Source organism: Varanus komodoensis, unplaced genomic scaffold, assembly GCF_004798865.1.
Source record: "Varanus komodoensis strain SLA01 unplaced genomic scaffold, ASM479886v1 scaffold1, whole genome shotgun sequence".
Classification (NCBI taxonomy): Eukaryota; Metazoa; Chordata; class Lepidosauria; order Squamata; family Varanidae; genus Varanus; species Varanus komodoensis.
This window is the reverse complement of record NW_025335268.1, coordinates 33,971,055-33,998,741: the sequence shown is the minus strand read 5'-3', so window position 1 is coordinate 33,998,741 and position 27,687 is coordinate 33,971,055. Positions and strand designations below refer to the sequence as shown.

At 42.1% G+C, this 27,687-nt stretch overlaps 1 protein-coding gene across 2 annotated transcripts; it reads right to left on the bottom strand.

Moving 5' to 3' along the window:
- Positions 1 to 360: 360 nt before the first annotated feature.
- On the bottom strand, positions 361 to 27,354 carry PLG (plasminogen). 2 transcript variants are annotated; one of them, XM_044421670.1, is made up of 19 exons: positions 27,246 to 27,354; positions 24,433 to 24,568; positions 23,967 to 24,073; positions 21,611 to 21,725; positions 20,872 to 21,011; positions 19,557 to 19,677; positions 18,621 to 18,739; positions 18,217 to 18,379; positions 17,355 to 17,488; positions 15,860 to 16,034; positions 13,125 to 13,282; positions 9,644 to 9,792; positions 8,999 to 9,092; positions 8,578 to 8,698; positions 7,989 to 8,066; positions 7,345 to 7,503; positions 3,750 to 3,856; positions 1,066 to 1,211; positions 361 to 635 (listed from the first exon to the last, which is right to left on the bottom strand). In XM_044421670.1, exons 1-19 carry the CDS (start codon positions 27,322 to 27,324, stop codon positions 471 to 473), a joined length of 2,466 nt encoding a protein of 821 aa, XP_044277605.1. In that variant the 5' UTR covers positions 27,325 to 27,354; the 3' UTR covers positions 361 to 470. The 2 variants fall into 2 exon arrangements, with proteins under 2 accessions (XP_044277605.1, XP_044277614.1); XM_044421679.1 differs by having other exon boundaries at positions 7,345 to 7,485.
- Positions 27,355 to 27,687: the final 333 nt, after the last annotated feature.

The following is a 27,687-nucleotide window of genomic DNA, read 5'->3' as shown; positions in this document are numbered from 1 at the left end:
GCTGTCCAGTTTCTTCCTGCCTTCGTGTGGGCCAAGCTATGGGCCATGACCTGGGAGATCTCTTGTAATTTTAAAGGGTTAACAGCAACCATGGGGATGGGTGGGATTCAGAACAGAAGAATGGCACTGGGAGAAGGAGAGCTAACTGCCCTCCCAGAGTGTTAGTCCACTTAACATCAGAATATAAGAATGTAAGAGCATAAGAAAAGCCACCTGGATCCGTCCAGTGGTCTATCCAGTCCAGCACTCTCTTCACATGGTGGCAAACCAGCTGCCCATGGGATCCCTCAAGCAGGATGGGTACAAGACTTTGGTAAATAATAAAAATTTACTAAAAAAAAAAGAAAGCAAGACAATCTGTTTAGGTTACATGTGCATGATTTTATTTTACATTCATGTTAATCAAACATAATATTGCACTCTGGATCCCTTTCATGTGCTTGTTTGTGCATCTTGCCTTCATCAAAAGATCACTCGTTTTCCCTCATCGTTCTTTCAATCCATGGAATAAACCTGGAAACTCGAACATAAACCCCTGGTTTCATGGCCTCGGCACAGCCAAGACCCCAAGAGGTGACGCCATGAACAATATATTTCCCTTGTTCTTCACAAACCAGAGGGCCTCCACTGTCACCCTGAGAAACAGAAGTGAACAAAAGAATATAAGGGGATTAAGATAACCATAAGAAAGGCAAATTTCAACAATCTCTACACAGGTCTCACTAGCTGAATTTTATCACCTGACAATTTGTTCTGGCAGATTATCAGAAACAGGTCTTGCTGAAGGCCAAATTATACATGTCACATCCATCTGTGTACCTACCTGCAGGGTTTATTTAAAAAATGCAAATACATTCATGGGGATGAGCAGGGTGCTAATTAAAGTTATCTGAACAAGCATGGGGTGGGATTTAGCCTATTCCTCCACTGCCGCCATCCCGAAGAAATTCCTTCTCTAAACACAATATCCACATTTGGAGGAAATTCCCAATTGGTGTTACTAACATGCCAGATGCCAGTTATTTCATGTAGGAAACCAAACATGCCTTCATTGATCTCTCTTACCTGACAACTATCGGTGCCACCATCAATATTACCGGCACAGAGTTCAGTGGTTCTGACTCTGCCACCCAGAAAATCAGGCCGATTACACACTTTATTTTCAATTACAGGGAAGCCAGTCTCTTTCAGTAATCCCTCTCCACCAGTTCCTTTGTAAGGAAAGAAGAAAAATGTATATGCGATGAACAACTTCTGATCAATATAAACTTTGAGTTCCAGAAAGTGAATTTTCTTGTTTTATCCTCTTTTGTTCCTCTTGTTTTATCTTTTATATAAAGTTTTTTAATGACATGGGACTCTGCAAATATATTCTATATGACCATCCTGTGAGATTATATATGCCATGCTTGGCACTAATGACTTTAGATGTATTGGTAAAGAAGTGCCATGTATGGTGCAGAGCAAGGAGGTTTCTTTAACAGCACAACAGAAACTCATCCTTTTGGACAGAAGCCACCATCAGCTACTCACATGGAACTGCTGGCTTGACATCTGTCCCCAGGAAGTAAACTGGGGGTCCCGCTGCGTGGCTTTGCACACAGTCAAGGTTACACGGTTAATGCAGATCAGGTCTCAGTGTGGTCTGTACCTGAATGAGAAACTAGCATAGCTTTGGCAGCAACTGTTCTTCCTGTTGACCTCCAGAGGGCCAGCACAACCTGCCCTCCTTTATTAGGGAGATCTGAAAGCGCCCACACTGCGATCCACAGCCACACAGAGCAGACAGGTACAAGACAGACACACAGCATAGCGTAGATTGCCAGAACCGGGGCATCCGTTGTAAGCATTTTGGTAAACAAGCTGCACCCTGAGGATGAACTCACACAGCAGTCTTCTTTTCCTGGAAAACCTGAATTCATGCAGCCACTTTATTGCGGCAGTCCATTTATGAAGAGATTCTCAGAAAGGCAAACATGTACTGAGATTTCTAGCAGACTCAAGTCTGGCAAACAGGGACACATGAGCAATATGATGGAGGGGCAAATCTGACATATTTTCTTGAATAAGTCCAATAGATTCTGTCCTGCCATTTCTGTGCTGGTGCCAACTTGATCAGCAAGCTGAGCCAGTACTAAGCTTCTCTTTTTAAAGTGGGCCATGATTTGGGTAATGCATTTTAAAAGCTGGGGAAGTTTGTCCCAAATGCAGCTTCTATTCCACAATTTGCTCAAATTTTTGCAAATTGCAGAATGGAGACCTGAATTTTGTACAAATATGAAAATACCTGGCAGAAAGCTCAAGGTGGCGAGGGTGCAGTGTGCCAGGGTGCCGTATGTGTCAAGGTGCAGAGAATGGATGCTGCTTCCACATTTCTCATACTAAATGCTCCAGCAAGAGCAAGAACTCAGATCTAAGGAAACCTTCTCAAATTGCACAAACGTATGCAAAATTATGCAATTTGTGCTAATCATAATTCATGGAAATTGTGCTAGAGATATGCTGGTCTCAGCTTCAAATTTGCACAAGAAATTAAGCAATTTTACAGGAGTTGAACCATGTCCCCCCAGTTTGGCTCACTTTTGGCCATCAGGATACAAATGCATCAAACAATGATACAGTGTGATACAACCCTACAGGCAAATGTCAAAAATTAAGCTTCTCAGACTTGTGATGAGCTGTACAAATTCCAAAATATGGTATACCTTTCATATATTCTTGTTGCCCTAACCAGGATATCTGCCTAAACCATGATTGTGATAAAAACCAAATTGTTTGCCTGAAACAGCCCTTTGGTGAACTTTGCCCAGAATTCTTAGCAAATACTGTAATGCAAACTGGCTAACAGCTTTAGCCAGGGAAGGAAAGTTAACTGGCAAGACGGACAAGTTGTTATAGTTGCCAGGTGTTTGCTCAGTGAGACACTGGTGCCCAAGGTGGCAGGAGGACCAGATCGGCCCTTGGTATGCAGAAGGGAGAGATGCTGTAAATTATACCCAAGGGCAGGAGAATTCATACTTCCAAGGACAGGACAGGAGATTGAGGCAATAAGGGCAAATGGCCCTCACCTGGGATCCCTTCATACTCGTCACCCCATGAGCCATCTCATCTAGGCTGGGGGGAATAAAAGAGGAGACCCTGAAGGGGCTCGGGGTTCCTCTTTGAGGAGAGATTCCAATCTTGCTGCCGGACTCTTTGCCAAAGAATGCTGTGCTCCCCTGTGTCATTGGTATCTATGAGTGGTATAGTATCTGTGTATATAGCCAGGCTAGGCTGAGCTTTGTTATATTGTGCCCAAGGTGGCCAAAAAGGTCTGGGGTCCTGGGGCGCTTTGTTTGGCTGTGTATTAGTGCTGCTCTCCAAATCCCCTTTTCCACCCCGCTTGTGTATTCTTTGCCTTAGTGTTTTAGCTATTTTAGTCCCATCCTCCCCTATCTTTTAGCCTTTTAATAAACCCTTTCCTCCCCAGTGCTTGGGTTGTCATGTGATGAATCCAGTGACTGGTCTGGAGTTTGGGGACCAAAGAGGTTCTGGGCCCAGTTGGCTGTGGGAGTGGGGAATCCTGGGAGACTATCTGCTCCAAATACCATCAGATCTTGTGGCAGCTCTGTGTTCCTCAGCTTCCAGAGTTATAAGTGAAGGCACATCTGATTAAAATCAGTGGAGCCCTTAGTACATATGTTGAGGGGTTTTGTTTTTTGTCTTTTCTTTTTCCTCTCATTTTGAATAGCTGCTCAGAAATAACGCACCTTTTGTATCACCCCATCCAGTGACATAGCATTCTGCCCCGCCTGGTACCACTGCATTGACAGAAGGCAAACATGCTGGAATTACTTCGTTGGTGATCAGTACAGGGCTGAAATAAACAATTCCAAGAAGTTTGTCTGAGACAATACACATATTTTCCACTGGTGTTATAACATCTGGCTCATTACATGAAGCCTGTCTCCCTCCCTCCCTCCCTCCCTCATTCACACATATTTATGTGCACACGCACACACATGCACACACACACTTGGTATCTCTCCCTATTTTGTTTCTTCTCAGACTACATTTAGGACAGGTTTTTTTCTGGTGCTTGCAGTTTTATAGAATCATAGAATAGTAGATTTGGAAGGGGCCAGATGGTTCAGCTTCAAGTTGAACCATCCCTCTCACATGGCTGTCCAGTTACCTCTTGAATACCTCTAGTGTGGGAGAGCCTGCAACTTCCCTAGGTCATTGGTTCTATTGTCATACTGCTCTAAACAATCAGGAACCTTTTCTAAGCAGAATCTGGCTTCCATGTGCTACAAAGACTTGTGTTTCAACCTAGCAGTAGCATAACTCTTATCTGTAGGAGAGGATAAAGTTTTAAAGTTTAAAGTTTTCCCAACTTTCTCCCACTGTCCCCACTCATCCCCTTCTCATCTGGTCCCCCACTCTTTCATCACACCGATTTTAATGGAATTTGTGGTTAGGAAAAAGCAGGCATGCAAAAACAAGTGGAGGGAGAAGACAGTGAAAGTATCACAAAGAGCAGGATAAGGGGCCATTTAGCTGGACGGCTATATGAGAGGAAGCAAGAAAGGCATAAAAGCACATGGGAGGAAGAATCACTCACTACATGATAAGCTGAGGGCATGGACAGAGGAGATGCTGGCTGAAGTAGCTTTAGATTCAACCAAAGAAGAAGAGAGTTAGGAAATGGCCTTCATGAACCATCAATGTGCCATTAAGGCTCATATCTACCCACGCAGGGAGAGGAAAGCAATGGCAGTGGTGGCGGAACTCTGAACTCCACACGTCTCCTTGCCTCCATGTCTTTTTCCTCCACTCTTTCCTTCCTTCCTCTCTCTCTCTTGGCAGTGACTCTTCACTGCAGATGTTTGAAGGAGCCAAATTCTGAATTACCACCCCCTTTATTTTTAAGCCCCCTTTGTACACCATCAAAGGTGCACATGCAGCCAGCAGCATTAAAAAGGCAACAACAGCGGCAAAACAAAACTGAAACTGCCAGTTCCCCTGTAATGGCAGCAATGCACTAAGGCTTGTGCCATGCACTTGTGCTTCAAACCCAAAAGGCAGAGCACATGTGATCTTTCCAACTCTTTCTACATCTTCTGCAATTACACTTGTGTAACACACAGAACCACATTACAAACCCAGGGGCAACTGTGATGCATTTATTAGAATGCCATCTGAAAGAGGTGCACTTTGAAAAAAAATACCAGCATGGAGCTGGCTCAGACACCAAAGGGGCTCTAGAGGAGACCTTCCCTTGGTGCACTTTTTCATTGCACATGCTCCAGATATCAGTTTCTGGCCCATGATCCTTCAGGCTTCATTTTTTCCTAGTATTTTACAGTTCCTTCATGCACATACCATTTTGAAATGCAGAAGACAAGTAAAAGTGCTGACAGCTGGAAACAATAAAGTGATGTCCAAGTTCAGTGTTTTGTCCTGAATCCTGACTTGCACCTCACACAGCCTGATCTTAAGCATGTTTTCTTGGAATTAAGTCCTGTTTCCTAGAAATAGGTATAATACCAGGCTGTTACAATGAACCCAGACGTCATGTTCTTTGAGTAACAGGGCTGGTTTGTAAACAACCTCCTGTGTTTAGTATAAACATCCATTCCTTCTTCTGCTAGCACGAACTCTGAATTGCTGCAAGTTAGCTGTAAAACTCAGTAATGTAGAAAGCCTTTGAGTTTAACACCCCTCTCACGCTTTTCTCCGTAAAGCAAATTTGCAACCAAATTTGCAATTAAGTGGAGGATGATCAAAGGCCAAGTTTGCTCTAGCACTGTATCCTGGGACTTCAATGTCTAGCTCACTCCTGTGGAACACAACGCACCTCTCATGCTATTGTTCTGACTATAATTCTCTCTCAATAATATTTTGTTTTTCCATGAGCTACTTTTAGAACATTCCTTTTGAAGGATTGTTTCTCATTCCCATGAGCTGCCAAGTAATGGATGTGCCAATCTTGAAGAATTATAATTCCAACTGGCAGACATGGATTTCAAGAAGTAGCACCTGTTTTGCAATACAGGCAGTCCCCAAGTTACAAACCTGTGAGTTATGAAGTACCTGTACTTACGAAAAAACTGCCATAAAGCCTATTTTTCAACATTACTGCAGGAAAGCATCATAGAGAGAGAGGAAGTAAAAAGGTAGAGAGGGAGGCCCTAAAGTGTCACCATAAAGATAGAGGAAGCAAAGCAGGAGAGAGGGAGGTCTCCAAAACATGCCTTCCTGCCCTGTCCATCCAGAGAGGGAAATCTCTCCAGCATTTCCTTGTTGTCATGAGGAGGCACTGATCAGTTTGGGGAGAGGGAGCCTACAGATATTTGCAGTTCTTCCACTTTCATGGGGGTCCTGAGCCCCTAACTCCAGCAAATGTGGAGGGCTTATTATGCATGATCAGACTTAAAGATGAATTTCCGTTTTCTCAGGAATGGAGCTCATTCATATCCAGGGACTGCCCATATTTTCCCCCTTCCACACATCCTCCTCCTCCTCCTCCTCTGCTGTCTCTTTCCATGCATTTTGACAGCATGTGCAGACAGGAAATCAATGCTTTTCTTTTTGGAAGCTGCTTTTCACTGTGTAGCTATCGCATTGCAGAGCAATGAATAACCACAAGGTTTTCATTATGCAACTATTATTCCCATTCTACCCGCCACTCCATGCTTTAAAATAGCTTCAGCATATCTTACAGTAATCCTCACCCCAAAAAAACCCTGCTTACCAGTTCTGTGTTTTGTAAGGATTATTCCCGGGTATGTGCAATTTCCCATTTAAAATTAACTTGATTGTTTGCTTGATTGATACATGTATTTATAGGCCGCCTAAAACTGCTGAGGCCTTCCTAGGCAGCTAAATCATGGCACCATCCTGACAACAGGAGTAATTCCAACTGCCCTGCTGCTAAAAACATGTAGTTGGGAATAACCACCTTGTTGTCAAGAAAGAGAGAACATATTTAAAGGAGAAATTGTTTTTTTTAAGGATGCCGTGGCAAACAGCATCAGCCATCATGGGGCTCAGCAGGCCCAGGCACAGGCCCTGCTGCCATCACCTGCTGCTGCCTGTGCCCCACTGCCCCCCAGTACAAGGCCCTGGTCTACCATGAAGGCAACCCCAACAGGCCACGAATTTCAACCAGCCCGGCAGATGACCACTTCCAAAACAAGCATCGTGAGAACCTTTTCACCTCAAGAGCTTCTCCACATGAGCATTTCACCACAATGGAACAGAGCCAGGCCCAGTTTGGTGTATCCAAAGCTGCCATGTAACAGTAGCACAGAAGAATGATGACATGGCCAAGGCACTACCGAAAAGAAAAAGGATGGCTACCTGCTCAGTTTCAGCAGGGCAATATCTGCCCCGTTTGGTTCTTTGAATATTTTCTCAATATCTCGGTGTTGTGTGGATGGCTCTAAAGCTCTCTCTGTGTGTGACCCAACTGCCACTTTATAAGTTGAAGCCCTTGATGACCTGCAAAAGGAACATTTACTACATGAGAACATCTCCAGGTAACCAGGAACTCACATCTCTTTACCGCAACTTACCAGGGAGTATCATCCGGGGATTTGCTGTAGGTGAGGCATTGATCATGCCATGCCTGTCTCACTTATGGAATCTTATGGGGTTGTTTGCCATTCCTGATCCTCCCGACCCATGTTTTCCCATCATCCCTTCTGTCTTTTTTCTTACCACAGAAAATCCATTAGGAAGTGTGGGAAAATGGAACTGCTGCACAATGCATTCCAAGCTGCTCTCCATCCAGCTGCTACGAGCTCTCCATCCAGAAGCACCCAAGCAGTTTGTGCCCCACATTAACCCTCCATTCTGCACCTAAGTCCCCCCCACCCCACCCCGCTGTTATGTGCCTCACAGCATGTGGGTTGTAGACATCCTCAAAGAAAATGTGGGCATAGATGAGCAGCGGTGAAAGAGCTATGCTCAGAGATATGGGCACTGATGTTAAAAAGGTTTACCGTTGCAAGCAGTGAGTTGCTGTCAGAACCCATTGTGGACTTATTAATGTGCCTCCACAGAAGTGCGCATCTAGGATTCTGAAAAAGAGAGGAAAGAAGATTAGTTTAATGACATAACACAGAAGTATTTCTGCCTGGTGAACATGTACTCTCCATTCTATGGCAATCTTACTAACAAAAAATATGATAAAGAATGTTACTTTTGAAACAGTTTAAATGTTGGAGCATTTTTAGAGTCAACTTTTTCCTTTCCAAGCCACAAAAACTTAGGCTATAAAACTCTGTTGCCTGGGTTACAACAGACTAACACTGGGATCCCTTTGGAAATTGTAACTTTCCCCCTACTGCAAATACATACTATATCTAATACAGATTTTCCCTAGCAAGTGCCTTCTTGATTTGTTGGAGTGCAACTGTCATAACTGACCATGCAGTCTGGGAATGATAGAACTTGTAGTGCAGTGCATCTGGAGTTTGATGCAGTGTTGGGGAAGTTTGATCTATTACAATCCCCACAGGTGGACGTGTGTGCGTGTGCACGCATGCACACAGCACTGAAGGGATGCTCATGGAGTGTCCCATTCCATACCTTAATCGGAGACTGATCTGCCAGGGCCAAGAATGGGGATTTGAAACACACCCGCCAACAATCCTTCCATAACACAGGGCTGGTTTATACTTGGCTTTTCCACACTCATATTCAGGAGGAGCTGAAGAGTGAATGAGGGAGACACAGAAGCTTGAGATATGGTGGAATGTGTCAGGAAGGAAGATCAATATCGTATGAACAGGAGGAATGTAAATCTTTTAACTCTGAAAAACATTATTCTCTTTCACATTCTTTGTTGAGCAGCCCAACAAAGCACATTGTCATTTCTAGTACTGCCCGCCACTTACTTTGGTCTTGCCTACCTCTGATAAGCAACTCTTGGGAGTCTTTCCAAAGGGGATGATGCTCCCAACATTAAAAAAAAAAATGTTCTCCAATAAGCTTTTATATTCTTACTTACGGCACTGTGGGATGTCACAATATTCCCAGGCTGTTCTTGGGTCTTTGGTATAACACCAGGGACCATTATTATCACTATCAGGATTTCTGCAATACTATAAAAAACAAAAATAAAGGTAACATTAATAATAGAACTGAAGGACCACTGTCTTTCTAAGTGAGGCTTTTAGGGTGATAGTATTGTTTTCCAAATGCAGCCAAAGTAAAAATCTGTAACAGTTATAGAAGGACCAGCTGTCTGGTGCAGATGCCCTTCTGTGGGTGCCCTCCCTGAAGGAGATTAGGAGGGTTACAGTTAAGTGTGGCATGTGCATGAACATGGTTAACTCCAGTTCCCATAACCCTCTTTCTCAAACTCACTTCCATCTTTCTTTTTAGCATTTGCTACTTTTCTGATGACACTCATTTAGAATAATAAATGCAACATTATCAACATTTATCATAGATGGTGGAATATAAAATTGACAGGATACGGGGGAAAGAAAGGGTGAAATGATTGGGAAAAGAAAAGGATTTTGGGAGGGTGGAAAATGCTACTGCAGGGTTTGCAGAATCCTGCTTGAGCAGAGTCAAAACCCTTCTCTGATTTTGTTTCTTTGCATTCCTTCGCAAGCCGTACATGATTCCTGTGCACAATACTACTTACATTCCTTTCCAGGCCTGAACGTGGGTGAGTCAGCGGTGTGAAGGAATCATGCTTATGAGGTGTCTGCAAACGCCACTCTTGGCAACTCTTGCCACTCACTGTTACTGCAATCTTTCCACGGTAGTCCTTACCGTTACCAAACCGACAATCTTTAAAGAGAGAGCAAAGTTGGGCTAGGTCTTATGCACAGAATGGATCCACACTGCAGAGCTGATTCAATAGTCAATAGAGATTTTGCACATGTCCCCATCTAGGTAGAGATGGGAGAATTCTAGTGCCCCCAGCTGGTCTGGGGAGATTCTATAGGCTGGGATGCAAAATCTGTTTTCCTAAAAATAGGATGTTCCCAGTTGGGCCTTCCTATGTACATATGCTAAAATACCGATTGTTCCCAATGCTGAAAAACAGAAACAGTGTTAAAAAGAAGATATTAAATTCAAAGAGCGTCATATGATGCCACACGTAATTATAATTATCATTTTCCCATGGTTCTTCTTTTTCTGGAGAAGTTTCACAGCAAAGAGGTTTGCTTGCTTGTTTGTTTTAAAGCTATCTTTAAGGGTAGAATTATAGGCATAAATCAGGAAAAATGAGCTTGTGGTGATAATCACTATAAATACACCTCAATCATGTATTATTAGTTTATATTTATTTATATATATTAACATACATAAAAACCTATAAACTATATCAGTGCCATCAATATCTATAGTGCTTTTCAGAGTAACATAAGCGACAATAAGACAGATCTCTACCCACAAGGAGCTTACTGTTCCAATAATGCACGATGGAAGAAGAATCATGGAGAGAAAGATGTGGCAAGCGATAGGCATGAGCAAAAGACATTGCTGACATTTGTAAATAGCAAGTGAAGGTTTGCACTGGATTTGGTATGCAAAGAGAACCAAGGTGTGTCCAGACAAAGGCCTTCTTAGTGCAGATCAGTCCTAGATCAGGAGGTATTGTGTAACATAAGGACAAGTCCTGCTGCAAAAGAATCACCTTGGCTCCCAGAAGGGTAAATCCTGCTTCACTAACCTATTAAAGTTCTTTGAGAAGGTCAGTGAGCATGTGGACAGGGGCAATTCAGTAGACATTGTTGATTTGCCTTTTTAAAAGTTCCTCACCACTGGTTCCTGAGCAAACTTAGCAGGCATGGAATAAAGGGGGGAAAGTAGGGAGCTTCTATGGATCAGTAACTGGTTAAAGAACAGAAGGCAAAGAATGGGAATAAATGGTAAGGCAAAGAGTGGGAATCAATACAGCCAAGTGGAGGGATGTTACCACTGAGGTCCCACATGGCTCTGTACTAGGACCAATGCTTTTTAACCTATTTATAAATGATCTGGAATTAGGATTAAGCAGCAAAGTGGCCAAATTCGCTGATGACACCAAACTATTTAAAGTTAAAACTAACGGATTATAAAGAGTTCCAAAGGGATCTCTAGAGGGTGGGGAAATGGGCATCAAAATGGCAAGTGCTGTTCAATGTGAACAAGTGCAAAGTAGTGCAGGTAGAGCAAAGAACCCCAATTTAGCTCAATGAAAATGCCAACACGGTCTGCGGCTGCTGTAAAAAGGGCAAACTCCATGATAGGCATAGTTAGAAATGGCATTGAAAATAGAACTCCCTTATACAAATTCTTGATGTGCCCCTGCTTACCATAGCCCTTGCCTGAAAAGGGACACTATCAAGTTGGAAAAAGTGCAGATAAGGACAGTGAAAATGATCAAAGGGCTGAGGCAACTTCTGCATGAGTGGGTGCAATGGGGACTAGCTTAGAAAAATGGCAAGTAAAGGGAGACATGATAGAGGTTTAAAATCATCCCATGAGGCTTACGTGTGGGAGATTTAGGGCAGATAAAAGGAAGTACTTCTTTACAAATGCAGAAAACTATGGGATGGACTGCCATGAGAAGTGGGGATGGCCACCTATTTGTATGGTGTCAAATTCATGGAGAAGGAGGCTGTCAGTGGCAACTAGCCTTGCTGGCTGTGTGCTACCTCCTTCCCCAGAGGTCGCATGCATGCATTCCCCAGTTGCTGAAGAGCTTGGGCAGGCAGAGTTCTTGCACCCATCCTGCTTGAGTGCTCCTGCGGGCATCTGGTTTGCCACTATCTGCTAGATTGGATGGACCTTTGGTCTGATCCATCATGGCTTTTCTTATCAGCCATAATCAGTTCAGGTTGTAACAACCCAGATTCAGGCTGGACTTCAGGAAAAGCTTCCTCACTGTCAGAGCAATACAACAGTGGAACCAGCTGCCTAGAGAGGTGGTGGGCTCTCCTGCACTAGAGATATTCAACAAGAAACTGGACAGCCATCTCAGTGGGATGGTGTAACGTGGTGTCCTGCAACAGCAGGGGGTGGACCCGATGGCCCTTATGGGCCCTTCTCTTCCAATTCTACTATTCTATGATTCTATATTCTTGTGCTTTTAACCATTCCATCATTTTTTCTTTAATTGTTTTTCTTTGCTAAGAAAAGGAGTGTCTGAACGGAAGGCAAGAAAGAAGAATGGGTTCATTAGACACACACCATGTGTATAAAGAAAGTAGAAGAAATTAAATGAAACAGAAGGAAAGATCAGCAGCTGAACACAACTTACAAGTAAGACTACAACCTTAGAAAGCTTTAAAGTGCAAACTGCAATCCAATACATGACAATTCAAGAAAAAGCCCCACTGAATTGAGTGAGACTTACTCCCAGGCAAGTCTGCACAGGGCTGCAGCTAAAAGCTGCAATTGTACGTACATTTCCCCCTATCCCCCCAAGCCCTCTGGAAACTATCCGGATCCATCAGCCTCCATGGGTGGACCATCTTAATGGGTCCCCACCCTTGCAGAGGAGAAAAACTGCTATAAATCTAAATTGCAGCAGGTGGTGAGCTGACCATGACAAAGCATCTGAGTCAAAATCCTTCACACTCAGAGCACTATCCTCATCTCCAGCCAAGAAGACCTAGTCTAGTGTGTGCCCTGCCACATGGGCCAATGTAATGTTGGGAGAGTCCCATGCCTGTCATGGTGACCATGAAATCTGAGCAGCCACCAGGACCAACAGCCTGGGAGACTCCAACATCACATCTGAGACAACCCCCATCACTCAGGTAGGGCGACTGATGGTTTGCAGGGTGGACAGTACACACCAAAATCCCTAATCTATCCTGCTGGCCCAACACAAGGTGCAAACACTCCAGACTAGTTGTTGGACAGACAGGGCACCTGGAAAGAGATATAATTCCTATAGAACATGGAACAACCCCTTTCCCCCTCACTCCCTGGCCATCACATCTACCCTGATGCTGAACCAAGTCCCCAGATGGGCACACCTTGGGAGAGACTAACTCCTCTCTCTTTGCCCACCCAGATTTCAGTTATACATGCCAGATCGGGGGGAAGTTTCATTCTGCCCCAATCTGGCATTTAGAAGCAGCCTCTGGAGACCTGAGAAATACTTCCTAAAGAACAAGCCAAACCTGTTTGCATATTTTCTGATGCTGTAGGCTCCTGCTGCACTTGATCCGTGCACTTCTGCAGATTGCAGTACTCCCATCTCGTGCTGGAATCAGTTGTGAAGCACCAGGGTCCGTTATCATCTTTATCTGGGTTTCTGCAGTAATTTCTTCTTAGGTCCCTATACAAGAAAACACATAATACCATGTGATATAGTCCAGGAAATTCCCTGTTTTGAGGCTATTGGAAGGATTTTTTTTTTAACTTCAAGGATTTAAAAAATGTTTTTCAATCTGCTGAATCTAAGCAGTAAAACTTGGACCAACTCCTGATCAGCATGAACTCGCCCTTGCACCCACACTGCTTAACTTTAATGAAACTTTGAGGAAAAGCCAATGTTAACCCAAAGGTTTTATCCCAAAAATGTTTTTAGTTTAAAAATGAAAGAATGGCAACCAACTTAATTTTATTTGGGGTAACAATGAGAAATCAATACATAATATGTTGGAAATCAATACATAATATGTTCAAGGTAAAGCATTAAATAATGCATAGTTTTATATATAAATTAGTCTTCAGATCCAAGATGACTACCAAAATCACCACATTTAAACAAATATATACATCATTTTCTACTGAGAACAATCAGAAAAGGGTTAGAACTTCATCTTATAAGGATGTAAAGCTATGTATTAAGTCTTTATGACCTCAACTTTTAAAGTGTTTTTTAACATTTACTTTTATGGGTGGTATTTTTAACTATTTTAACTATTTCCATTGAAAATATAGTGGAGGCAAAATAAGAGGACTAGATGATGCATTTTCAGGATCATGTCTTGTGGCTATTTGTTTGTTTTCCCTAAATGGGAAAAGAGGAACAGGCTTGGATGTAATAGATGCACGTGTGAAAACTGTACTTTAAGGACTTTAAACTGCAGTATTCCACTGTTTCCCATCCAAACATTTATTTCACAAAGTAGGGCCGAATATTCCTGATTTTTTTCATGTTTAGCATGTTTTGGCATTTTTAGTTGCTTAAATTATGGTAGGTTGACACAAGAATTCTGCATAAGCATCAACCAGAGCTGGAAATAGAATGATTTCTCCTTCATGATCGTAGCCAGTGCATTCAGAGATTATGCTACTTTGAGAAGCTAGGGATTTTTCCTTTGTATTTTTTTTTTCTTAATCCTCCATGAAGAATATCATTTCACACCATGTCAATCAATGTTGTTCCAAATACATGAGGACCTTGACTGATGGACCACTTTGATTGCCAAAGACAAGGAGAAATCATACATTTCCCCCTTACCACTTCTGTTTCTAGCATCTTTTGCTTTATCAGGAACGCAAGCATCCCTAACCTCAGACACAGACAGCATGCCTTTAGCGAGAGTTGCCTGCAAAAGGAGAAGTTTTTGTAGCAACTCAACAATCCTTTAAGTCACCCTGTTTCCTAGCACCAGTAGCTTTGTTATATGTTCACTAGTGCCACACCATACATTTGTTATATTTGCCACTGAAATACTAATTTCAGAAGAAACTGAATGTGACAGCTGCAAGGACAAACAAACGCAGGACCTGTTCATTGACTTGACTGATTGAGCTGGGTATTGGGCTTGGTGACTTTATTAGTCCCTTCCACCTCTACTCTTCTGTGTTCCTGTGCTACTGTGAACATGATGACATAAGATCCCATGTGGTGTAGTGGTTAAGAGTGTGGTACTGGGACTCAGGAGATATGGGTTCTAGTCCCCACTCAACCATGGAGTTAACTGGGTGACTTTGGGCCAGTCACAGATTCTCAGTCCAACCTACTTCACAGGATGCAGTTGTGAGGGTAATATGAAGAGGAGGGGGAGAATTATGTAGGTTACTTTGAGTTCCTTGTAAAGAAAAACAGCAGAATATAACTATAATCAATAAAAAATAAAAGCCCCACTCAGGATTTTGGTATTGGCTGAGTGTGGGTTGTTGGTGAAATGTGAGTTGTTGATGAAACATGGGTTATCCCAGCTGCTTTAACAAGCCATGGCTCATTAACCACAAACAACACATGAGGAGAATCCATGCTTCATTGGGATCTGAATTTTTGGCCATTCACCTTGGCTTGTTTTGTTGCCTGGATTCAGACGACATAATAACCAAGTTTCAATAATAATTTATGGTTCAGTGACAGGCCGTATTCAACCCTTCCTTAACTCTTCGCTGTGGATTATCCTGTTGTCTGAACCCATGAATACAGAATTTTGTTCTTGTACTTTAGAATGATCAGCTCTAGCTGATATCCTTTGGCGATCAATCATGCCTCAAAAGAACATGAACATTACCAGTGAGCCTTCTCCAGCTGGGTCCCTCCCACACCCATGTTTTGGACTGCATCAGCCCCGGCCAGCATGGCCTATGGACTGAAATGCTAGGAGTTGAAGTCAGAAACATCTGGAGGGCACCAGGATGGGGAAGGCTGTTGTGGGCTACACATGAGGTTAGTGCTAGACGCGAGGTTGGATGTGTGGTTGCCACTGAACATCTCATTTGCCTGTTCCATCTTATTTTTTCCCTTTCCCAGGTAACATGCAGTAACAAAACACTTGATATGTTGCCATCAATACCACCTGTTTCACCACCAGTGTAAGAAACAACCATTGAAGAAAAATTTAAAGGTAGAACCTCAGCCAGAGAATGTTAAACCAGTTATTTAGTAGTCCCATCAAAAATGATTACACACTATTTATGATGAAGATTGAGGCGAACGTACGCTTCTGGGTAGGCAGATGGGGTTTTTGTGTGTGGATGAGGTTTCATAGACCACCATGCTTGGCACTTCTTTCCTGAGACAGTCAATGAAGCAGTACCCCGGTAATCTTCACCATTGCCCCGATAGCAGTCTTCAACAAATGTAGGTTGAGCAGGTTTAACAGGAAGAAGTGCAGCTATATCAGAACGAAACAAAAATACCAGAGGTGCATAAATAAGCAGACTTGTTACTGCCCCAGCACTGTAGAATTCTGAAGCTGTAATACTGCAAGTACTAAGAAATGTTTAGGAGTGTTTCCGGCAAAGTAAAAAGGCATGGGGCAGACATATCTTAAGAGCATCTGGAACTTGCTGAATCAATATGGATGGCTTTCTATACTAACTTATTATTTAGACTGGCAGTCCAGACCTAATTGTCTGCAGTCCATGTGCTTTATAGCAGAGCTTAAAGCAGCTTTCAAAGAATGTTTATTCAGGAGAAAGCTCCTCTTAATGCAGTGGGATTCCTCCTTTTTTAGTGGGACATATACAGCTAAAACAGCTGTTAAAACTCCTTTTCCCCAGAAGAAGAGGCTGGGATGCACTTTAGCACTTTCCTGAACAGCTAGAGTCTCAGGAAAGAATGCAAAATGTGTACCACTTTGAGCACTGTCAGGGCAAAAGTAGAAAAGGAAGGGAGAAAAAGATGAGGATCTTTTGATGAGGATGAGGTCTGCCAGCCACCCTTCTAACGTGCCGCGTAGGCACTCTGCAGGGGCTGTCAGTAGCTGCCAAAATAGGAGCTATGAAAACAAGATGCAAAACTAGCTTTTGCAAAATCTGAAAGGAAAAAGCAGGATGGGGAATAGCCATGATGATCCAAAAGCAGTGCTGAGCAGAGAGATATTTATGGCAATGACAGGATGCAGGTAGTTCTGCCATGATGGAGGATGAAGGATGGTGGGGAGGAGAAAAATAACTCATAGTGAGACAAATCATCTGCCAGGGGCATCAGAGATGGTTCACAGAAAAGCAGACCACTACGGCTTATTGCCAGGGTAGATTAGTGTGACATGGAATCTGCTCAATATGTGTCAAAACCACAATACATAACAAGTCCTCAGGAAGTCTCTGAAGTCCCACCTGTGGTCACTGACCTATGAGCTGCAAGTTTTATTGATGATGTTTGCTTTTGTAGTATTAGAATGCTTTCTATTATCCATATGTATATTTATATGTGGGTTTTACCCTGCACACCATCTTGTAAATATTTTACCTGTAACAGTGGACTAAAGATAATTTTGAATTTTAAATAAGTCAGTACTTAAACAGGTTAGCTTAATTCCATACCTGCTTAGCCCCACTTCTGAGAGAGCATAATCACATGTGACACATTCTTATTTATTTGGTTTTTGCAAGGGAAACTATGATCCCAAGGCAAACTGATTGATTTTGAAATTCAAAATAGCTTGTTCTGTCCACAGCTATCACAGATGCACAAATGCAACTTTTCTTACCAGTAGTAGCAGCTGTTACTACAGCACCGCAGCTAGGAATATTGCAGTATTCCCACCGTTTATTGGGATCGGTGGTGTAGCACCAAGGACTGGTCTCCCCATCAGGGTTTCTGCAATAATTTTCTTCTAAACCTCTGAAAAAGAATGTCCATACAAACAGCTGATGTTTGTTTTAAAGGGGATCAGAGTGCTGTAAATCTTATTGCAATGTTATATTCATCTTCAGGGTTGAGAAAATCAAATGAAACCTGATTTAAATCCCCCAGTTAAGATCCAAACACCAGTTTTTGAGCATTGTGTCGAAAGATGCCAAATAGATCATAGTTTCCTTAGGAGACAAAGGAGCACCAGAATCTCTTCTCAGCCAACCCAGAGTACAGGCCATGCAGTAATGGGTTCAAGAAAGCCAGATTCCAGCAGAACATCAAGAGAACTTGATGCTGAAGATGCAACAGGACAGCCACCTGTTAGGGATGGTTTAACTTGGAATCCTACGCTGAGCAGAGGGGTGGACCTCATGGCTTCCTTGGCCCTCCCAAATCTGCTATTATATGATTTTATGAAGGTAAGGTCAGAATCTGCAAAAACCCTAGGCCTGTATTAAAGGGAGGCCAGGAAACATGTAAAATGCACTGCAGCCCAATAGCTCCCTTGAATGATAAGATATCAGAATGAAAGCTAAAATGCTTCTAAGCTGCATTTAGTACTCCAGCCTGTTCATATGAAGCCTGTTAACTAAATTCCTTCCCTTGTATTTTCAGTGGGGGAAGATGCACAGTAGATTGCAATATGATAGCAAAAGCAAAGCCTTTCACATGTTAGGCAAAGCTACAAGGCCTAAGCGACAATGGATTCAACATACTTGCAAGGGTAGGCTTCTGGGGTTCTTCCATGTTGGTGAGGTGTCTGGGCTGCCCAGGACTGGCATTTTGCTCCTGAAGCAGTGACATCGACATTCCCTCGATAGTCTTCTCCCCTTCCCGTAAGACACTGGCGCCCTGTGATGGGGACTGGTGAAGGCGAAGCTGTATCCAAAAACATGTGCATGAAACTGGTATTCTCAGAATGCCTAAGGGGAATCAACTCAACTAAAAATGAACCCAAGTGGAACATTAATTCCTGTCCATAGATGCAAGGTTTATGAGATAAAAAGACATCCCTGAGCCTTCTCAATTTTCCAATACTGAATTATTTCTTCAAAAGAAACAAAATGTATTATGATATCATTGCAGGTAGCTTACAACTGATAATGCAAATAAAACTTACTACACCGTGGAATGTTGCAATATTCCCAGCGTTTAGTTGGGCTGGTGGTGAAACACCAAGGACGGGGCTCGCCATCAGGATTACGACAGTAATTTGACTGGAGATTCTTTTCTGGAAAACTGAATGACAGATGAGAAAAGTGAAAATTTCCCAATTACCTTCTGAGGATTGTTCATAATGATCAGTACATTTATATCCTGCCTTTCCCATCTGGCTATGAACCCAAGGCAGTTTACCTAGTGCTCTTTTCCATTTTATTCTTGTAGCAGCCCTAGGTTAGGCCAGAAGTTCGAAACTGTCCTGAAATCACTTAGTGAGCTTCATAGCATGAGGGAGAACTGCAATTCAGCTCTTCCCCAGTCCACCCCTCAATTCCCACACTGGCATGGGTTACATCTTTTCAAATAAATAGAGAGCTATCTTATGCCATACTTTCCCAGCCTGGTGACTTCCAGAAGGATTGTGTTGTGATTCCCTCAGTTCCCAGCCAGCATGATCATTCACCAGACTGCTTGGGAATACTGGGAGTTGCAGTCCAACACTTCCAGAGGGACCCAGGTTGGGGAAAGGTATTAATCACAGCTGGATATTTGCCCCTCTAGCCCAGTACTGACAGACCTAACTGATAGAGGTTCACCAGGGTCATCAGCAGAGATGTTTTACCTCACCTGCATCCCGAATCCCAGGAGTTTCCACATGCAAAGCCTGTGCTGAACTAAAAACCTAAGTGCCAAGGCTTTAGGATATATAGTTATCTGTGGTTTTCATACACCTCCCACAGAGGCTTATGCCCAAGAGTCTTGCACAGCTTCTGTTCCTCTCAGTGAGGCCTGTGCAGAGTTCCCACTGAAAATCTAGAAGACTCTTAATGCTCTTAAGACCCGAAGACTCTTAATGCTCCATGAACTGAACTGGAGGACATGATTTGTGACTTACTTTGAAGGAACGTATCCATGAGAGTGAGGTTCTTGAGAATTCCAAGCCTGACACTGAAGCCCAGATTCTGTTTGGGAAATTGTGCCTTGATAGTTTTCCCCACTGCAGTGCATGCATTGAACTGTAAATGGAGATAACTTTGAGTCGTCCAGATTTGTCTCAGTTGGCATTTTAATTTCTTTACTTTCTTTCAGGTACTAGGTATACTGGATCTTAAATCCTGTACTCCCCTCATTGTCCATAGCATGAAACAGCCCCCAAACTCCCAGCGTTATAGGATAGGGATGCTTGGGAAATTATTGCTCAGGTTATATCAGGACTACTCCCTTGAATATGTCTGAGCCAAGCTAATCTGGTCATACTGCCTTCTAGATTTTTTGTTCTTTATGCTATGAACCCAGGGTCCTATGTATAGCTTACATATAAATGTTTATATGTACATATAAAATGTTTTATATTACATATAAAATGTTTATATTACATATAAAAATGTTTATATGGACACATACACAATGTCCTGGGGTGATGGAATTATTGTCATGTCTCAACTGCTATGGGGAGGCTGTAATATGTGCAAGTTATATGTGTGACCAACATTTTGAATATGCAGCTCCACGTGAGATTTGTCCCATTAGGCCAAACCAGGGAGTGTAGGTTATGTGAGTGTTAAATAGCCCTTGAATAACCCATGGTCTATTTTCAGGTTATATGGGGGTGTTTTAGAGCTATACCAGGTTGTGTAGGCAAGCTGGTGCTAGCTGCAAGCACCATGGCTCATTATATGGCATCATTAAATAACCCACAGTCAACCGTCATGTCATGTGCACAGCCCCATTCCCTCCTTTTCCCTCCTGGAAAAATAGTCTTTCCAATGCATTACTGGAAGCTTCCTTTGAAATGCAAATAACTACTTAGGGAAGGGTTTTTTTTCCTGCCACAGAAATGTGGCAGGGAGAAAAGATTTAAATGAATCCCCTCCATGCCATGATGGTGCACAGGCTTCTCCATAGCTGCCAATCTCCCCCCTCCCCGCACAACAACCCATTTTTCTAGTGGGACCCTTACTTGGGAACGTATCAATCAATACAAGTGCAGTGAAAAACACCCAAGGATGTTTAACCTCATATTAGTAGTCAGATTTGCACTGAAGAATAATGCTTCTTTTTTAAAAGGTACCATGGCAACATTTGCTATCATAGTTTTGAAAAAAAAAACCATAATGGGGGTGGGGGAAACAGATTCCTTCAGCATTTAAAGAGAATAATACCGGAATATACCACATCAAAAAATGGAATTCAGGTTTGAACAATCCCACCTTCACATTCCGGGATGTTGCAATAATCAAATCTGGTTTCAGGATCCGTTGTGTAGCACCAGGGGCCTTCCTCATCGTTATCCGGATTCCTACAGAAATTTTTTTCTAACGATGCATTAGGGTGAGTTCTCGGTGAATAGCTACGAAAAAAAAAAGAGAAAGAGTGCTGTTATGGAGATCACAAACTTTCCCCAGGGCCCTATTGAAACTATCTGAACATGTTTCAGTCACAGCACAGCAAATTCTTCTGTGGTTTAATGGAATCAAGAGCAAACTAGAATGCAAGTTAGAAATGCAGCAGCATGGGGAACTTGTGCTTATTGCTGAATGGGAGGAGCGGTGGCACGTACATCCACTCTGCTCACAGCTGCCTGGTAGGCGTCCCCTGCATGATGATCTGCCCATCTAGCAAAAGTCAGGTTCTAAAACTGCCTTCTCATGCACATTTTGCAGAGGAACGTTCTGGGGCACTGAGCAGAATCTACTACAGAGCAAGCCCATGGAGGGCTGGGCTTCTGCCACCTGAATCCCTGGCGTGTTTACTCTTCTGTCACTCCCACAGAATTCAGTGGGCTGCAGACTCCCAAGGAAGCATGCAGAGAATTGCAGCCTTGGTCAGAATTCGCCTCTGCTGAATTGTGTCCCGCGCGATTCCACACAAAAGCCAGTCAGGCAGCTGCAGACCTGAGGGCTGCCTAAAGCGGGAAGCAGCTCTCACTCAAACGGGGAAAGCTCATACTTGGGTACATGAGGACTGTTGCTTGCCCAGCGCTGGCAAGTTACACCTCTCCGAGTGGTAGATATGGTTCCTCTGTAGTCATAACCATTTCCTCGTCTGCAATTAAGTAGAAAAACTGAAAAAGAATATAGGCATGTGTTACTATGTAGCATCATGCATTCACACCAGAAATGAACTAATTTATACATTTACCCCAAGCCCTGGTTGTGCCATGCTGTTTGGGCAGAAGGGGCCTTCTGGATGGCGCAGGGTTCCGTGCATAAGGAATCATAAATCTAGCAGCCCCATTAAATGAGGAGGCACTCTGTGCATGCAAGGGAGATCTGGTGTGCATCACAGTTTCCTTTGATACGGTTTCCTTTATTTTTAGTGGTTGAGTTGTGTTGAGCTGGTGTGGTATTTGCACAGATGATGGCAAAAGGTTAAGATACATATCAAGTTGTAGACATGGTTTCTATTTATGTGCAAAAATTTTGTTTCACACAGAACCAGTGAAAATGCCCCAATCCAGATTGAGGTGGATGTAACTATTTGCTTCCCACTCTGTTCTTGACTGGATTGGAGCCCCACATCTACAACTTGAGGGTGCAGGGGAAGCTCCCATTGTCTTTAAGATCTTTTTTTTCCAGGCACACTGCAGGTGTGGAAAAGCCCTATCTAGATCAGAACTGCTACATGAAGCAAAGGATTAAAGCCTTCCTAAATCCACATCAGCATCCCAGAATAGATGAATCAGAGGCCCCAGCACGGGCTATTTGTGAAACAAATGTATCCTAAGGCATGCTTGACCATTGGACCACTGGAGAGCTAGTCCAACCTCCAGTAGATCCAGTGAAATGAGTGAGACAGAAGTTACAACTAATTTAAGACCCATTCATTTCAACAGGTCTACTCTACGTGGTACTTACATTGGATACTACCCAAAAACCTATTAGGATTTCAGCCTTGCTTTAGCTACCTAGTACAATCCTGAAACCAGAAGAGAACCCATGTGGCAAAAAGGTGGCAGGCCGTGGGTGGGATTTGCAGGGGGAAATCAAAAGTGTGAGCAAAATTAATCCCACACACTTTCACTCAGATGAAATATCCGTGTAAGTGTCCTGCGCCCTATATTTCCATAAACTCAGCTAAGATGAGGTTGAGAACACTCAGCTGTTGAAATCTAGTCAAAAGTCCCTGCTCTCTGTCCCATCATTATGGCAGTTCAGGACAGCAATGCCTTAATAGCCATGGTCCCAAAACTCAAATACTCCTCATTGAAGAGATTTAAAAATTTATCTCTTTGTTAGGAGTTTGGAAATGCTGGAGCTTTCTCTTTCTTTTAGCTTGTAGTTTGTTAATTGGGGCCTTTTTGTGGTTATTCTATGATTTGTAGTTTCTATATATATATATATATTATATGAATGCTAAATACTATTCTGGCACAGAATTGCTGCACCAAGGTTTGTGCCTCTTATCCCCTAGGGCTGGGAGCTGTTTTTCCTCGTATTTGTTTCAAACTTCCAAAACAACATTCTCTTTGAGAAATAGCTCTTTATTGGCAATTCATAACTAGCAAGCTACAGTCACTGAATTACAAGTCTGTAAGCATAAACAGAGTGATTGGCTGAATCAGAACTGGAACCTGCTTCCAAAAACCCTCTTTTCCAGTAGTGCTTGCTCTGGGCGGGTCTCTCTGGGAGGGCTAGCCTCCTAGATCTACTCAAGCCCTCTAACGAGGTAGTGCTTCTGCCCTGATCCATGTCATGAGGTCAGAGACCAGACTGGGCAAGGCCATAGAATCATAGAACCTTAAAATAGTAGAGTTGGAAGGGGCAACAGCGCCATCACCTCCAACCCCCTGCTTGGTGCAGGACTCCAGGTTAAACCAGTCTTGAGATAACCACAGCCTCTCCCTAACCTTAACCTCAGCCTTGGAAAGTGTGCCAAGAATAACTGCCTAGTCCATGCCTGACATCTGCCATGACAAATAACATGTTTGACTAAATTGCCTTGGAGACATAGGAAGTATCCTATTCGACCATGCATTCATGGAACACACCACTCACATAACGAGGCTCTGATATGTCCAAAAGTAAATGGAAATGAGTGAAAACACTCATTTCTGGAATGGGACAGATCTGCAGAACTTCCAGAAGAGAAATGTGCTGGCTGCCTCATTCCAGAAGCAAGCATTTCAGCTGCAAGTGGAACAATTCTGCAGGATATTGCCCCCTTTCTCCTGAGGTCAATGCTCCTTTCCCAAAATCCTTTCCCAAATATTTCTGATTGCCTTATCTAACCACCATGCTGGACTTCATGAATATTTTGCTTTGCCTAAGGAGCTATAGATAAATATTCAGATCTATACACTTACTTCTTTTTTCAAAGAGAATAGCATCTGCTTTTCTGAACAGGTGTGCTGTTTTGCTGTTGTCAGGTAGAGTAGTGCATGTTTCCACTTTGACAGCAAATATAAAAGATCTGTTGAAACGGCAATAGGTGAGAACGCATTCATTTTGTCTAAATGTATTTTTATATCTATTTTATTTATAAATGAATTCACATGGTGCCTTTTGGGACACAGTCCCACAAGGCGACTTACAATGTAATAATATCTATATAAATAGATTAAACAGAAGAAGGATTTAAACATTATATCATATGCCAGATGACCTATAATGTAAGTTAAATTGAATGATAATTAAGATTGACCTGGCTAATGGATCCACTCTAAGTAGGACTAACACTGGCTAAAACTTAATGTTTAAAAAACTTCTGAGACCGTGACTGAACATTTAGAGTATGTGGGCATGCTTCATGCTTGTTGCCTTGACAGTTACCTGCAAATAAATTCTGTTTCACCATCACATTTCTCAGCACATTCTTCTTTACTGAGTGTTCTGTATTGGTTCTTTTGAAGACTATCTATCCAAGCTCCATTTGTCTGTACATACTTATCCAGTATATTTCCTTGAACTAAACGAAAGTGAGAAAATGAGTTTAAGAAGTAAAAACATGGTAGCTAGCAAATGCATATGTTTCTCTGTAGCCCCAGCTAATTAGATTCCTTTTAGGGTCTACATATCTTAGCATATATGATGGTGGAATGTATTATGCACTGTAATTGTAATTGATCTGTCCTACATACACCAAAGAGCTTACACAGAAGACCAGACACGTTATGCTGAAGTAAAATCTTTGACTGTGTAAACTATTTTTATCTCTGGAATGAAAAACTGGTACAGCTACAAAGACTCTGTGCAATAGAAACACTTTATGCATGTGAATGTCCAAAGGTGTACAAGTTATATCTGAGAATATCATAGCTTATTATAATATCATACTGCAAATTATATTTTATTTTGACTCAGAAGTGACCTCTGATAGCCTGAGGCTGGAAAGTGTTCACTTCCTGGAATGTGAATAGGGACCAACTCAAGCCTGGCAGTCTCCCACACTCCATTCTAGTCTTCCAAAGCTTGGGATGGAAGAACTCGGAAGATGGCCTGCTTTCACAAAAGATCTTTGGAGACCTTCTTCCCAGCGTGCCCACCAGCTGCCTGGCACTACTTCAGCTTGTGCTCAGTTTTGATTTCAAGACCAGGTTAAATCCTAGTTATGTCCACAGGACCTTTCCTTCTGAAATGGCATTCTTATGCCTTATGGGATTTTAATCTCTTGACATTTTAGAGACAGCATTTTACTGATACTTGCAAGGCACCCCAAGAAAGCATCTTTTGAAAGGTGGGATATAAAAAAAGCTGGGCAAGGAATACTCTTTCTCTATGGAGCATCTTGGAGGTAGAAGCATGCAGGGCGGGAAGGGGGGTGTCCCAGCCCTGTCCCCACTGGGCTGTTCAGCCATGTAGACAAAGCATTTTAGCAGGAGAAGATGGACACAGAGACCCAGACATGTGAGAGAGCAGCATTTCAGATTTGTTTTTTTTAAGTCTCAATAGTCTGTCCTCTTTTTACAGATGCTTAAGTCTATCTTAAAAATCAAACTGATTATAGTTACAGAAATTCAAAATGAACAAATCTGCATCATCTTATTTAAGTTATAGGTCTTGAAAGAAACTATCACAGTGTAAGCCACTGGATTTTTCTAAGGGTAATATGTAATTTATCCAGTAGAAAGCTACAGACATTCAAGTCCCTTTTCCATGAGAGGTACCTTTAGCTTTATATTTAAAACCACAGTGATCTCACATACTTCTTTGTAGAGAAGAGGTGCAAACAATAAAATCTTATTGATATGAATCCTTATATCATTAAAAAACATAAATAGGACATACATATACACAAGAGGGCTATCCCTTATCTGTGTGCATAAAATGCACATGAACAAACAAGGAATTGGTGAATAAAATCTCCTGCAATATCAATCATACAATGGCAGACTATAGGCCTAAATCAAAACTGTCTATCTGGAAATTTGTAGTTGTTGTTCCATTACTTCCTTGAAGGGGCTCAGGATAAACATGGGAATTTTTTAGTGGTCTTCCATCAAGGAATCGACCAGACTCGAAGGTGCTTAAGTTCAGCAAAGTTCTTGCATCATGTGACTTCAAATTATACCCAAGACACCCTTATCAGTTTTTAGTGATATTGGTCTTCAGGATCTAAACTGATAATGATGTGCTTGGAATATAGGGATTGAAATCTAGTTTTACAGCAAGGGGAAAAGGCAACCAATGTCAACTCTGCATGTATAAAATCTCTAGTAATACCCTGTGTGGCCAAAAAAAAAAAAAATATCCACACCAACTGTTGGTGAGCTCAGGATTAGTCTTTGGAAGTGGCCACCAGTCTCTTAACAGAGTGTGGGAAGAAACACCTTGTGGTTGTCAAGATGATGGCTATTGAGTTGCTGTCATGGCACCATCTGGACCTCACCTATGCTAATTAGAAAATAAATAATGTGATTTTGCTTTGTTGTCCTTTTGTGGAAGCAAAAAAACTTTTCTGAAATTATTACAGTATGAAACAAAGGTAACTTGCTAGCCTTTCTAGTTTCGACTATAATGTCAGCATAACGCTAATCTGAGAATGATCAGACGGAACATGAAGTGGTCCTATGGCAAAAGCTAACTCTACCTGACTTTGTGAGCTGCTTTTAGAAGCTCAAGTAGCTGCCTTGAGATGTTTGGAGAAAGATAATGGGGATATGATATAATAGAATAGAATAGACACAAGAACCAAATAAAAATGCAGCATGGCACAATAAATATTTCCCAGGAGAACCAAATGCGTATTCACACCCAGATCACTGACCATTAGTAAATAGGTCACAATTTACAAACTCAAGTTTAGCAAATCTCAGTTTTAAAAAAATCAACAAATTCCTGGTTTGCATTAAATGTGGTCACACAATTCCTTAGCCAATCATTTTAGCACAATAATTTTTGAGATTGTACAGCATTTAACAAATCACATATCATCATGGTATAAGCTTTTATCAATCAAGTCCTATTTATTCCAATCTTTAACATGTAAGAATGTTATTCTTCAAGTACCTACTTGAGCTCAGCTTTTTTCAGCTGTAGAGGATAAATCCAATGCAATGTTGCTTTAAAGATAGCAAACCATTTCTGAAAACTTTTAAGACAATCTTTGTTTCTTTAAAAAAGAAATCATGTACGAGCATGCTTACCTGTATAAAGAAATAAAAGTAACACAAAGATATCTTTGCAAGACCTCATTCTGGGATGGACGGCTTGTGTGTTGAACATTCTGAGTCCCAGTGGACAAAGTTTTATTGACTCAGTTTAGAGTTAGACAAGCAGGAAACGAACAAGAGTTTAACCAAATTGAGTTAAACATTCTCTCAGTAAGTTGAACCTCTCTTCTGTAGTCTAAATGTTCAAACATTACCTTGAATCAAAGATCTTACAAAAGAGCATGCAAATGTTTCTCCACACGTTGGGGGAACGTGGAACACTTTCCCCAATATAAGAAGAATAATTTTGCTCTGGAATTCTTCTTTTTCTTTAGTTAATCAAAGCATTATGGAATGTTTCCAGGTTACGAAAGACCAACCAACCATCACGGATCTGTGAATTAAATGACTAAAGGAACAGTTCACTTAAATCCTA